The 15,635-nt window shown below is 42.1% G+C and overlaps 1 protein-coding gene across 2 annotated transcripts in view; it reads right to left on the bottom strand.

Annotated features, from left to right (window-relative positions):
* Nucleotides 1–15,635, bottom strand: part of fstl5 (follistatin-like 5) — a 148,790-nt gene that overhangs the window by 63,362 nt on the left and 69,793 nt on the right. For both annotated transcript variants that reach the window (XM_062393101.1, XM_062393102.1), the window contains exons 5-6: nt 7,343–7,539; nt 2,888–3,008 (exon numbers count right to left, since the gene is read on the bottom strand). In XM_062393101.1, the coding sequence (XP_062249085.1) occupies nt 2,888–3,008; nt 7,343–7,539 (318 nt within the window). The remainder of the gene's footprint in view (nt 1–2,887; nt 3,009–7,342; nt 7,540–15,635) is intronic.

Below are 15,635 nucleotides of genomic sequence, written 5' to 3'. Positions count from 1 at the left end.
TCGAGGACGCCTGTCACTGGATTGTGGCGATGGCTCTGCAACACCCATCAACTCAGATGAAATAAATTTGGACAAGAAAAAAAGCAGCTTGTGTGTGACGCTACACAGTTGATTTATAAACACATACAGAGGAACCGCAACGGATCGTCCAATGCTAAGGAAACCTGAGCGACTACTGTTTTTTACTTGATTAAAACACATCATAAGACAGAATGCACCACAGAGCACCTTAGATTACCTCCACAAAGAAGATATACACAAAACTATTGTACGGATTACTATGCAACTTGGTGGAAAGATGTTGTAAGGGGTCAGGAAACATCACATTTAGCTGCGGATCCGTTATAAAAGTGCGTAGGTGAGCACAAACGGGGGTCTTAGTTTCTGGGTGGCTGCTTCACAGTCTTAAGAGTGATAGAGAAGTTCTTGCTTGAGAGAGAGAACTGTGGTGCATGCCCCTTTTGGGTTTGTGCACAACTGCAGCAAAAATTGTGAAATATGACTTTCTGCGTGGACGGTGACAACTTCATGGATGATACAGCGAGAGATCACGCTTCATATTGGGCTGGAAATAATGCTGCACAAAGCTGTGCATACAGTAAAACACCAAGTTAGAGATCCTGTATGTTATTATGAAAAGTGTAAAAGAAATCGGCCTTGACGGAGGTAGGCACTAAAGCACCCATCTTGTTTCCTAATGTGAAAAAGGAACAGGTTCAGGGGTAAATCCATTTGGATTTATCAATTTCTTGATATGCGATTTTTGTCAATTTATGGATTTAGATTTTTTGGGACATACATTTTGTGCAGATCCAAATCGAAATCCGGATCTAATGAACTTAAAAGTGGTTTCCTAGGAGGACTGTTGGGTCTGGTGGAGGCATGACCTTCTCTTTTCCTTGAATCCGACCACACGCAAAAAGCTGCATCTCTGCAATCTGCTCATTTGCACCAGGATCATATCCCTCGGTTGTGTGGATATAAATCTCATGAAAGTGGATGAGTTGTAATGTTCGGTGCAGCTCTTAGTCTCTAGCCTTGGATTTGTGACCTTGTTATCTGCCTCTGTCTTTCTCAGCTGCCTCACAGGCATATTGAGGGTCTACCTCCAAAGCACCTAGGTAGTTAGCAAAGGGGAAGTTGTTTTAGCGTGAATAAAATAAAGAAGACAAAACCTCCATGAATGTAAGACTCGTCTGAATCAGTATTAGACGAACGGGGGTGAAATGGCTTCGAGTGTCCGAATATCTTGAGTAAAGAAGTTGACAAAGACACAAAAAGCAACACAGCCGTAAGAAGCACATTATTGCTTAATTAAAAAAAAACACTTAATTTGTTAAAGTAAAAACAAGTTCCACCTGACTATAGAGGCAATTCAAGAGTTTTAATGAATTGATGTATGCGGTGAAGCATTTACATAATAACATCATCTTATAACTATCATCAGGTAAGGACAAAGAGCGGGGGAGAGGTGGTGGAGGAGAAGAATGAAACAGGTTTGAAAGGGAAAGGAACCCAGAAGCCACAGAGGGAGAGATTTACCAGGCGTGAAATATTCCATTTCTTTGTGAGCGGTTAAGCTGAGAGATCTGACAAAGTGAAGAGGAGGTAGTTGGAGTTGGAGCAACTCAACTCTTCAAGGAAACGCAGGCAGCTCTCCACGGAGCAGCTGAGGTCCCCCCCCCCCCCTTCATGAGGGTCTGCCAGGAGGGCTCGGCTCCCACACATCCACGTGTGATGTGGAGATTAGCAGACGAGACCAGACTTCTTTCACTTTGCCATTTGCTCTCGTGATGTTTTTTTTACTTTTCTTTTATAATTACTGCCTCTTCAAGGAAAGGCTTTAAATACAGAAGGGGGCTGATGAGTTGACGGTTGGTCGTGATTTCCCTCGCCCACCGCTAAATGTGTGAAGCCAGCCGAATGTCAGAGGATATTCAGCGAGGGGATATCGAGCCGACTGAAAATGTCAGAACCATGAAAGAGATCGCGAGGAGGAAACAAGGGAAAGAAGCCGCGTCTCAGATATAGAAGAGCACCTGTCGTCATTATGTCTCCTAATGAGGAGGAGACAGGATGCTTCTATTTCCTAATATTTGTGACCTGCTTCCTTTCCCTCCAACCGTGGGGGGTTTAAATCCTTCATCCATCGCTCCCGGTGGGCGGTAAACATCTGAACGCTCCACAATACACAAACAACCTGCAGTTCAAAGTGAGTGAACCTCTGGCAGGAAATCAAACACTCCTCCGAGTTTATCGCCGTCGTAAACTTTGAAACGCGCGGCCCACGTTTTCCAGGGAAACGCGACAGACTGACGGTTCAGATGTTAAGAACAAGTCGCTCCTCGGATTTCAGAGACAACATCAAAATTTAATTAGAGAACCTTTGTTTTTTTATGGAGCCCGCGAGGTTTACACATTTTAAGACACGCAGCTTATATTTTATGCCGTTAAATGTGCAGCAAGCCGCTCGTCAGACTGTGAGGGTTGAAATAAATGTATGTGAATTTAATATGTTTTTAAAATACTTTCTGCTGCTCCCACAGATTTCTGTTGTTACAAGTTTTCTTTCATCTTTTGAAGATGAATATGTTTTATTAAATTAATGTCCCAGTAAAGATGATGCAGATATTTTTTCCTCAGTGTTTATTGATTGGGACGATAAGAGCATAAAATTCAAAGTGTGCAATTAAACTCTTTAGGAGATAATGAAGGTGCTGGTGCACATTGTTTCTCAGACGATGTAAATGTCAAGTGAAAAAGGGAAATATCACACGTTGTTGGTTCATTATTTTTCCACAATTTCAAATCATTTCTTTTCTTTATCGCTCAAACATATTGTGTTGAGTCTTTTATTTTAGTTTTGCAGGCCGAGCTGTGCACTCACCGAAAGCCGTGTAGAACTCCTCTTTGGTCAGGTGCTCATCATCGTTGACGTCGTTGTACTTCAGCAGGTCGAACAACGTGCACTCAGAGAAGTCCTTGGACAGACCCTCTTGTTTGATCACCTACAAGAAGGACACAGTGATGTTGGGTTAAAGTTTACAGTGCATTTTAGTCTAAATGTCCTCATTTCCACAAACACCTGTCATCAACACATCAACTAACATGTGTGTATCGAAAAAACATATGGTTTGCAGGACGTGTTTATTTGAGGATTTGCATTAAAGTCTCAACATTGTTGATACTGAATAAATTGGTAAAATACACATCTCATCTCATCACATCTCTCATTAATTTTTCACCCAAATATCCATTATTGCTTAGGGAATATACAACTTTAAAAGTCCAATTGGTTTGACTCTGGTTCACTATGTGTTTATTAACCTCTCCTAATCAAAGCAGCAGACTGGACTCTTGATGGAAACTCACTAAGATTCCTTTCATCCTTATCAGAGAGAGGACATTTTGCCTTTTAATATAAGTAGTGTGCAGAAACCTCCTGTGTGCACAGTATGTATCTGATCTCATTACGTGTGTAGGTCCTGAAGAGGCCGATAACCCGGGGCTGAGGATTGTGATGTGTCATGTTTAACAGGCGTTTTACCATAGTGATTTTGATCTTGTTCTGTAAACATCGTATACATGTGACAACCTTGGCCTCCAGAATAAAACGATATGCATAATGTTTTAAAGGGTGCTGAACCCTGTGTGTCTTTCTATATGAGATAAGAAAATGTACATGAATTTCCTTCTGAAACACAGTTCAACCGACAGCGTGCAGGTTCGTATCCTCGTCCCTTCAGCTTCATCCTAAAACATGATCCTGTTCACCAGCCTCCGCCCGGCACTGACACATCCATCATTCTGGATCAGCTGTCAGAGCGCTGATCACAGGGGACGGCTCTGTACATCACATACCGTCCATCACATCAATGCACCCCCCTTCCCCCAACATTTAGGAGTCACCTGTAATGGCATATCTTTAGTCGATCCTCGTAACACTGCAGGAGACAAATAACCGTGGAGCTGCCTGGGTCTTTCATATCTCATCTTTTTATTCTTGTATTTATTTCATACATTTGAAGCTGCTCTACATCTACTCTTATCTCAAAAGGTGTTGAATCGTGACTGTATTCTTCATTCTTTGAGAGTCACAGGCTTTGCTGCTTTTCAGTGCTGAAGGGAAAACTGCAGAACTGTTGTGGGGGGGGGGGGGGGGGGGGGGGGCACCTGTAGAGAGATGTCTAACTGTGTCCCTCAAGATTCACACATTGAATGAACTTTTCTATCTTTCCACGTTACTGTACGTGTGAGAGAAAAGGTCACTGGTTCTAACACTTGTTCCAAAAATAAACTCTGAATCTTTTTTTCAAATTATACCGAGAACTGAAGAAGAGTCTGCGGATGTAAAGGGAATAAAAGTTTAAAATAAAAGTTTCTTTAGTTGCAGTGCAGAAATCTGAGATAAGGAACTTTAAACTGAACACAGAAGAAATTTGAATCTTTATCCACTGTGGAATAAATGCATTTTTAGACGTGTCAGCTCAGGTAAACAGAGTCAGAGCGCGTATCTTCATATTTAAGGGTTTTTGGGGGTAAATTGTTTGACTTTAAACTTTTTATCTTTGCTTAGATGATAAATATAAGAAACGCACATGGAGGGGAAAAAATAAGTTTTGATTTGCCATTTCAAAAAGGGCAACTGAAACTTAAAGGTCAGTGACAATTGTGCTCGATCCAGTAAGTCAAGTGAGCCAGGATGAGGATTTCCACTCTGGAATTTCCAATGAGATCAGAGAACGCTCCGATTATAAAGGAGGCTTCAGGACATGAGGGGGCGGGGGGGGGGACTTGGGATTTGTACTTTCAGCTGATCATGAGACTGTGATTAGCTTCTCAGCAAGAACCTAATTTCTACGCATCTCTTGTCTTCTTTCACTTTCATCTTTCATCAATAAGCAAAAAGAAAACATGCAGATTGTCAAATGTATTCGTTTTAAATCTGAACTTCTAGGTTTTTAGGGCTCACATTTTTTGGAGAGAAAATGAAACAGTGTTCTTCTAAGCTATTAAAAACTCAACTTCAAAACTCATTAACGGCCCAGTGAGCAGGATCCAGGAGCTGTATTGGCAGAAATGGAAGAAAGATTCATAATTAAGTTTTAATTGGTGTATAATCACCTGAAACTAAGATGAATTATGGAGTTTTCACTTCACAGGGAGCTGGTCCTCCTCCGCTGAGCCGAACATGAAGCACCAGCAGCCAACAACACACCAAACCGAACCCTGGCTCTGAGATGGTCTCTCACATTTTTGTATTACCTGAAGAAAACCATAGATTCTCCTACATATGCTGCTGAGGGATTTCATAATAAGTGAATGCATGCACACTAATGTTGAGGGACAGTGAAACAATCATCAACCATCTTTAACTCTGAGATCTTTTGGATTGATGAAGCACTTTCCCTCTGATTTCATTATATTCTTGACTAATGCAGTGTTCTATTCCTGATGGATGAATGGAGTAATTTTGTTGTGAGTTAGAAGAAAGAAAGTTGTTTCTTGTTTATGATGTTTGTGCAGTTTCCCATTTTTTGGATTCCGTTTAGAAGCCGATGCATTTAATTTAAATTCTAACCATTCTGAAATCCCCTCCTCTCTTGCTGTCTTTTAAAATATGATTTTCTGATGTTACTGACAGTTTATGAAATCTGCCAACGGCTCCACAGAAGATGTGGATGTTAATTGTTGCCGACCTGCTGGTGCCACTCAAACATCGAGAGGAAAACGTGCAACAAAACAAACGCACTCGCTCCTCAAGGTCTGACAATCAGCCCAGAGTAATATCCGATGGGTTGAAAGGTCTTATTCAAATTCACACTCGGAGCAAAACTGATAATATATTTCCACGAAGCAGAGCACAACACTGTTGACTATGCATTTCACCCGCTAAACATTGATTTCTCTCATTCTGGACCAGTTGAACGTATAAAACATGGAAAAATATGGAAATAATATGAAAATATGGAAAAAATATAAAAATTTCTGAGGCGTCACTTAGCAGCTTTGAGCTAAAAGTACAAAGATTTATTCACAGGGATCTAATGAGACCACCCCTGGTGAGGTCGGGGCTCCTGACAGGGCTCAGCAAGGTGCCCCCTCTTCAGACAGAAGATCCTATTGAATCAGCAGGAAACTGACCCCAGGACAGCAACTGGTGCAGTGGATCGGAAAGAACGCTGCGGGTTGCTTACACGTTCCATTATTCAAATACTTTCTGTATTAAATCAGTCCTGGGGTATGGGCCGGCGTTATTGTTATGCACAGAACATCTTCCTTTCCTCGTGGCAGCAGCAAAACGCTCCTTTTTACCAGCGTCCCTGTCGGCTGCACTGGTCACAGGCTGCAGCCTCCCATGAGCACCAGGCTCCTTTGACCCACATTGCTTTTCAAAGGGTTTACCTGCAGCCGCGCAGCTCAGCAACCAGAGGGGGGGGGGGGGGTACGGACACAACTGCAGCAGACTTCAAAGTGGGCAGTTTAAACACCTGAGTGCACAGGGTGTTTGTTTCCTGTTGGTTCTGGCTTTTGATTTTGTAAAAACAGAACCGTGGGTTTGACGGCCTGGAGAGGATTCTCTAAGAGGGAGGAGGGACAGAATGGGAAGCAGCTCTTTCTTCCTGCTGTATTCAAATACAAGATGAGAAGCTTGACTGTGAGATTAAGTTGTTGCGTTTAACTTCATGTGAGTGAAGCTGCTCTCAGACAAGGCACTGGAAATATCTGTAGGGTCTGGAAGGGACGAGGAAAATGTCAGAGTCGGTAAAAATATCCGACTCATTAAGAATAAGTGGGCGAGTTGATGACGTTTCTATCGCACAACAAACACAAAACTGAAGAAAACAAAACAAATATCTCAGGAGGAAGATGAGATTTCACTTTGAGGATGATGAGTTCAATCGTTTTTTAGTGATAAGAAGCTACGCCGGTGAAATCTCTACATCCAGTCCGACCTCTTGTTGCTCTGCTCAGACGCCACAGCTCACCTGGATGTTCCTGTTGTTGTGAAGGGGTCCGATCCTGCGGCCTTCCTCATATGTTAAAGTTTGCATATTGTCTTTGTTGAAATATTTCAGTGTATTCAGTTTCCCTTTGTTCAATAATTCACTACTGTATTGTCTATTTTATATTTTGTATTAATATAATATTTGTATTTATTTGATATTTTCCTATATTTTTTCCTGATATTGATGTATTTTGTGTATTTATTCATAGTTTATACCTGTATTGTCTTGTACCTTTGCAAATGGGATGTATCATCCCTCCACCTATCTGTCTAATTCTCCTGACGTTTTCAGGAGAACATCTCAACTCACCCGCTGTCTCGTTCTGTTCTTACCTGTGAGAGCTCGCTGGACTCGATCTGACCGTTACTGTCCGCGTCAAAGCGTTTGAACATCATATCCACCAGTTGCTTCCTGGCAGCCATGTTGTCCTTGTGGGCGCCGTGCACGCGAGACCCCGTGTACCTCTTGTCGTGCAGATCCAGAGTCTTGGTTTTCAGCCGGCGGTAATCGCTCAGTCTGCAGTCGTCATCTGGGGATAAAGGGAAAATGGGTCTGTTAGGAAAAAATGCTTTGTCTTTGTTTGAATAAAAATATTCAAATGTTAAGAGGAAGTCTAAATAGATACATATCTCCTAATGATTCCCCAGTGCAGAGAAAGAGCCCCCTGATTAAAAGCACTGAACTTAAGAATTGGATGCTGTGTTTAAAATCTCAGCCAATTAGTACCTGTGAGAACCACAATCCCCCCGTAGACTCACATTATTTAATAATAAGCTGCTCCTTATATTCGGCAAAATCCAAATCTGAGCCTGTGCTGTGACTGTGTGCCTCACAATAACAACAGGATGGCAATAATAACAGGATTATTTCTCTCCCAAGGGGGAAGCTCAAACAGCATCCCACCGCCTCCGACTCACAGAGAGGAGCAGTCCCGTCTCCACAAAGGAACTGACGAACAAATTCATCACACAGGTGTCAAGAGCGAACGCTGACAGCAACAGAAAACACCACGCCGACGTATTTACAATCCGCCTTCAAAGGACCCGGATCAAAGAAGTCGACTACATGAAAGCTTCCGCGGGGTTGAGTCGGTGCAAAGAGAAAATAATGACTACAACTACAGGTTGACACATGTCACGTCAAATTCTCATTGTGGGGCTGCAGATGTGTTTTTCCCGCTAATAACAGTCGTATTAGCTGATGTCATGAAGCCGGGAAGAGAAAGTTTCTCGTGCACGGAGACGGATTCTGCAAACCTCCGGGGGGGGAGGTGACATCCGGCGTGATCACTGACTTTGGGAAAAACAGCAGCTGCGAGATAAATTAACTTTTGTTGCAGGGGGATGATCAGGAGAGAAGGATCGGGTGAGCGCGGTAATGAGATCTCCGGTCGCTGGAAGTCGGTGCTCGCTGGGAGCAGGTGACTTGTTTTGCAGAAGAAGAGCGATCTCAGAAACCGGTGACGTTTCATTATCCAACAAGAAGGATATATATATATATTTATATGTCTTATAGGTAAAATTTCCTCCAGATGTTTCCTTCAGAGAGATCCTGACCCTCACCATCATTTGGGATTGAGAGTCTGGAAGCAACTCTTCTAAGTCTCTGCCAGGTAGAATCAAAGAGTCCTCGTGCACTCGCTCAGTCGCAAGCAGAAGAAACTTTATTTCTGGAATTGTGACTGAGGAGTGTTTCAGATGGAAGTTATCGCGTTTATTTTGGCTTAAACTTCAGAAATACACAAGACAGGAGTTGTTTAAATTCAGAATCATTTCATCTTCTCCAGATAAAGAGAACCAATTTGTGTAAACAAGAGAAACATCCATACATTTTACCTGAACAAAGAAGATTTTTGTCTGGACAATTTAAAATGTTTGAGGAAATTGATCCAAATGCTTTCACCGATTCCTTTGAAGGACGTCTCAGTTGTCTCAGACTCTTGGCTGTTGAAATGTCACCCAACAGAAACCCCCTCATGTCTGTGCTTCCTTTTTCCAATGACGACTTGGAGAGCTGAATAACTGAGAGCGTTCTTCGCCCGGTGGAGAGAATTAAACACGAGTGAGGAAACCCTGGAACACCGCTTGGGCTTGTTGTTCTTTGCAGCTCCACCTGACAGAGAGAGACCAACTGACTCGCTGACAGATGTTCGGGCTGAACGCTCAGTCTGGAGCTTCCTGCAGCCGGCAGAGTGTGAACGACAACTGCTACGTCTTCTCCACCGGCCGCTGCACACAACCAACCAAGTGGACAATCTATTGAGTCACACAATTTAAAACCGGTGAATGTGGCTGGTGAATTTTCCTCGGTACTGGAACCAGCATGTTTAATTACCACTGGATGAACTTCTGCATGTCATGGGGCCGCGGCTGTGTTCACAAGCACCAGTGCCAGACAAGCTGCCTTGGTCACAAATGGCAGAATGAATAAAAAAAAAAAATGGCTGCTGGCGTACCCAGGAGATATGAAGGTCACCGACATCGAAGGAACAAGCTCTGTCACATGCACACATGCACACACACAGTTGTGCACTCACAAATCGCTACGCACACAGTCTACACATGTCCTTCGCATCCAAACTGCACAGGGGAGTGTCAGCAGGAATTAGAACAAGGTCTTCTCAGATATTATCTAAGCCAACACGTCAGAACTGTCCAGTTCAGCTCCACAGAAATCTGTTCACAGTTCAATCCATTAAGTTGAGTTAAGATTTAAATTGTCAGTCTTATAAAACCCAGTGTCGGGTCGTGATGCACCTCGGACACTCAAACTGGTTCCTATGACAGAGAGATTCCTCAAATTTCAACCTTTTAACTTTATATAATTTACAAAGTGTATCTGCAGACTGTTATTAAAGATGGAAGACGTGACAACCCCCCCAATCGTCTACATCGCCCCCTGGTGGCTGGCTGCATGACACCTGCCTCCTCAATGTTAGTGACTGGTGCATCGACCCAAATCCAATAAATAATTTGTCCTCAAAGATTTAATATTCAAAAATATTTTTAAATATCTAAAAGTGAACTGATTCAAATCATCAGTGAAGAAGTCCAGATTTGACCTTCATGGCAGTGGAATAGCCTGTGTTTTTAAAGGAGAATAAAACCACCAGGGAAACAGCACGTCGGGGAGCAGACCAGACATTGGCACGACTGAATCACAACTTTTTTAAACTGCACACACTGAATCTTTCACATCAGAGGTGAGGCTCCTGTTCGCTGCCAGCAAACACATTTCAATCGCTCACATACTCTTCCAGGTTCAATTTAACATCTTAAACAAAGGCTGTTCTCATTATAGCAAAGAGGAATTTGGGATAATTTAAGGAAGACTTGATTAGAGCAAAACATGTTGAGTATGTTTATTTAAAATTAACAAAGATGTACTAACTTAAATCATACCACATATTCTAAGGATGCTCGTTTAGGTGGCTGGATTTCTTTGTTGTGTGTCATTGTTCTCTCGCACTTTGTAATTTAAGTGTATTTATACATTTTTAAAATGATCTAATACCGGTTTCACAGTCTGAATAGAAGCTGCTCTTTTCAAATGTGTCAGAAAAACCTCTTGGATGTTTGTTCAGACATAAAAATGTGTGACTTTTGCAAGAGTGAAACACTTCAAACCCTTTGACCTTCACACAAGCTGCTCTAAGAAGAACAAAGTCCTCGGATCTAAAGGCAAATGGGCTCAAGTTGGATTTTGTGTTTGCTTGTGTTGTTTTCCCATTTGCTAAGAAAGATGAGAGTTTCAACCAACCGTGCACAGTCTCCTCTCAAACTGCTACAGCTCAATTACCACATATGCCAAAATCCACCTAATCTTCCGGTTTCCCCACGTGTAATCTTAAATTTTTCCATTTACACTCATCTCAACTCCGCTCATTTATAACACATACTAATGGCGGCACAGTCCTTGTTTACAACATCCAATTACAAGCTGAGTAAACAGCGTTCAAGGAGAGCTGACAGAGTTAGTAATAGAACCATCAACTGTAAGGCTCCCACTAGGACACTTTGGCGTAATGATATTTTTTTCCTTCAGTGTTCATGGATGAAACATGACGTTTTGCAGCTGATGGAACTGAGGTGGTTGATGTGGAGTCCGGCTGTGAAACTTTTCCATTTCTCTCACCGGAGCTGTTGCACTCGAAGTGTCATCATCCCTTTAGCTGTTATGAGAGAATCCATTACTGCTAAAACGACTTAATACTTAAAAAGGAAAGTTTCTTTTCATTACAGCTGTTACTCTGTCAAAGCGAGTTTTAGTCAAAACCTAATGGCATTTCCCTGAATCTCTATCACTGCTTGCTTATGGCACATAAAGGACACAGACCTATCACAGTTTGATTTACTGTACATTTTTTGGACGAGCCAATAATCAAACTTTACTTCTGACAAATGTTTCGGATCACAAAAGCTTCATATGTACTTTAAACAGCTCGTCAGGCTCCAACAAGAAAAGGGCCAGCGTGTCTGATGTGTTCACATGGAAGGAACAGTGTGCCAGTGTATGAGGTCATGTGTCATTCCACGTCAGATCATTACAAGTTTGGGGCCACTGATATTAACAATCTGCACCAGATTTCACACACTCGTAGATATCAGCTCCGTAAATATGTTGTAAAAAATAAGACCCACGAATGTCAAAAGATGCCCTCTAAAAAATGTAATGGGTTCCTCCCCGACCCGTACTTCCTCCTTCCAACAAGTTGTAGTAATCCATTGAGTAATATTAGCATAATCCTGCAAACTATACTAACGCAAAGGGGTGAAAACATAACCTCCTTGGTGGACGTTACTTTGTTCATCTAAGAAACCCATACAACAAAAAGCGTCATGTGTCTCAGGTCCAGATTAAAGGAGATATGTGCTAACGAAGCATGAGCACCATGCACTGTTGTGTTCTAGTGTTAGTGATATGCAGCCACTTCAGGTCAGCAACGATATCTCAACAACGACTGAAAATCCCCAAAGGACCAATTTCTCCAAGCTATTATTTCTTCATATCGAGGAGAACATTCTTCATATCTCCCTTAATTACACTCTAAGAAAGACAAGTTATTTATTTCATTAATACCATTAGTCAAACAGAGTGGCACACCTACAGGAGAAGTTGTTATCAAAATTCAAAGGATTTGCTTTTAACCCTAAACTTTTGAATTACTGCTTCACTTTAGCAGGGTTTTGCTTTCTCAGCCATTTGTGGTTAAAATAAATAGTAATTCATTAGCGTATCGAAGGAGCTGTTTACAGGCGTCTGATTAATAAAGAGAAGAAGTCAATGCTTTGGCAAGAAAAGCTTTTTTAAATAGCATCTTGATGTGCTCCAGTTGTATCTCAGGCGTCTGTTTGCAGTATACTGGATATGTAAAAAGTAGAAAGTAGAAAATGTCTAAACCCTTCTTTTTGTGGTGGAGCAGACGGAGCTGCCTGAATCTGATAAACTGCCACGAGGGACAGAACATGAGACGATGCTGGTTAGGAGTGAAGCCTGGAAATGAAATGCAAATGAAAGAAGTCTGGAAAATATAATCTGGCGGCGTGGAGCGGTGAACTTAACAGACCTCTGTAGCGTCTCCGCTGGATGAGAGAGCGCCTCCGGTCGGCATTACTCACTCAGAGCTTAGCACGGAGCAGGAACTCTGACAGAGCTGTCGGTGATCAGGTTGCATCGTGGGTAATAGAAGCACCAGGATTTGACACGGGAACCGAATCGGCTTCTCATGCATCAATGGTTTGTAGTATCTTTGATAGACCAGTGGTGCAGGGGAAGCGAGAACAATACGGTATTTATCTTGACCTTGAAATTCACTGTTTGGTATTTCTGCATGGTGGTGACAAGAGGAGAGATTTAAACAGCTGCTTTCAGAGGAAATGGATTCAGTGACTGTTCAGATTCAATGTGTTTCAACTGTGGTTCACTTTCATCTGATGGAACAAATACAAAATACGTTTCAGTCACTAAATATGTCCACACCTGTCACATGACAGTTCACATCTCACTCTGCATAAGTCTACTTCCTGTCAGACAAAAACACAAAACATGATCTAATCTGTTTTGTTTCCTTGCAAGGTTAATGTAGATATATATTTGAAGTTTATTTATTTATTATAAATACTGAAGAAGAAATCTGCAGCAATTGTGAAATGATGCTGTGATTGTAAATAGAAACTTGATTAAACTCCAACCTGATGAGATGTAATTAAAATCAGTATCACAACAACAGTTTTTTTGAAAACACAAACATCTGCACAGCGATCTATACTGATCTATACAGTAACATTGATCCTTTGAGTTAATTAAATCCCTGCAGCCATTAATGTGGAGCCAGGAAGTAGCCGACACGTTGCTGTGGTAGACGCTTGAGACTGAACAACCTGAATAATCATTACACAAAGAGGAGTCCATCAAGGTCAATTGGAAAACTTCAGAGATTCAAGAAATTCAAAATTCAGCAGGTACAATCATGGAGCTTCTTCTCTGCCTCTTTTCCCTCGGCAGTGCCAATGAAAGGCGCTGCAGAATAGTCAATGACTCACTTCAACAATGCAGCTCCTTCCACCGACCAGGATGTGGAAAAGGTTTCATCGCAAGCAAAGGTTTAATCACGGAGATTATAAATCCACATGAAGCTGTGCGGCTAATGCAGGATCAATATAAATGCTTAACTAACCTGTCAGTTTAAAACTAAAACAACCTTTATTCTTTAACTAGAGACACTAGAGATATTTACCATTTCTTCCAATTTGCTTTAACCTTGTTATATAAAACCAGTGTAGAGTGTTGAACACCTGCCTGTGAGGAATAGGCTGTTTGTTTATAGGCTGTGGTGAAGCTGCAGCTTTTCTTTCTTAAAATGTAAAAGTGACCTGCAGCAGCTGAGCCACAGCAGGAGGAAGATCTGCTGCAGGACTCGGTGCACGGAGCCGTGACACTGCAGCACGGCTGCTGCACAGAGAGCTGCTCACCTGTTTATACAGAACAGAGAACTGAACCTGTTTCTTCAAGGTTTATCAATATCTAACATATCGCGTGTCCATATTGCACCAAAATCCACACTACACTTCCTCGGGCCCTTGACACTACACTACCCAGGTGTGGAGCTGATAAGACGAACAGCTCTCAAGGTATGTGAGCCAATTACAGACGGAGTTCTTGAGGTGGTTGATAGATAAAAGTATATGGTGTGATTTCTGTTGTGTAAAATCACAATATGTATACAAACATATTTTGTTTGTGTATTTAATCTTTCAAATCATTAAACTATAAACTGTATTTATACATTTGCAGCTCTTGTTGTAGTTTTAAAATCCGTAATATCTATAAAAACTATATTTTACACAATATAAGGCAACTTTAATATATGAATGTGATTTGGAGATGAATCTTTTGCTGCATTGGCATTTGGGCATCCTGGGCACGACAGCTAACCCGTCCACAGGGAGACGCCCTGCGATGCTGACAAAGCATGAAGGGCTAACAGCGATCTTTGCATTTGTTGCTATACAGAGCTTTTTATTCAGACATGTACAAAATAACAGTCAGCACGCAAGAGAACATTCTGATTAGTCTGCTCTCTCAGCACCTGAGGAGAGAACCGCTGTGCACCACGAGTCTGCAGCCGCTCGTGGAGAAACAACTCCTGCATAAGTGATCACCAGCTGGCGCTCACGACCGTCACAAGTTACTGTAGAAAACAAACCAGAGCTGTCCCACAACGAGCAGCTCTACGTTCCCGTCGCTCCACCGCCCGGGTCTCTGCTTTCCTTTGAGCTGAAAATACACACGAGTCATTCCTGGAATACACATTAAACTCAGGGAGGAAAAGAAGGGAAGCAATCTCCATCCTGTCCACTGAGGCCATAACGCTGAGTGAACCACCCCCCTCCTCCTCCACCCTTTAAAAGCACTGCTGTTTTATTTATACAAAGACAGAGAGTGGTTCTGTGGAAAAGCTGAACTCAACTCCGGCTGAAACTTCCCCCCATTGCCTCCTCCTCCAGCTTTCCATCTACAGCTCGGCGGCTCACGATGCATCAGGACGGCTCAGAGTGACAACTGGCTTAACCAAATCAGGGGTCAGTGATTGCAATCTTAGAGAGCAACCAGAGGGGCCGCTGCCGCAACACCTGAGTGAACCTGAAATGTATACGTAGGTAGGAGGGCTGCAGACTCCTCACACACTCTGGAATGAGACGAATGCAAAAATAAATAAACTCACAGCAGAACCCAGGAGCAGAGAAAATACTTCTGCTAATGTTCCAGAGTTAGAAGCAAACAACATCGTCTTTATATAAAACTAGTGAAGACATCGTTTAAAATATACAGTAAACATTATTCAATGATTTCCTCAAAGTGACAAAGTCACTGTGAATAGAATCTGCTGAACAGCTGGAGTCACCTCCAACAATGAGCTTGTTTTTGGCTCTGTTTGTTTGTTTGTTTGTTTGTTGGTTTGTTGTTCTGTTGGCTTTTTTGTCAGCAGGATTCTGCAAAAAACTACTGAACGAATTTGAACTCAACCTGGTGGACGGAAGGGACATTGATTAAGAAGTAATTCAATACATTTTGGGGGAGGATCCGAACAAAGGGGCGATGCTTTGGACATTTTCCCTGACTTCC

This window comes from Platichthys flesus, chromosome 8 (genome assembly GCF_949316205.1).
Source record: "Platichthys flesus chromosome 8, fPlaFle2.1, whole genome shotgun sequence".
NCBI lineage: Eukaryota > Metazoa > Chordata > Actinopteri > Pleuronectiformes > Pleuronectidae > Platichthys > Platichthys flesus.
This window is presented reverse-complemented; position numbering and strand designations above follow the sequence as displayed.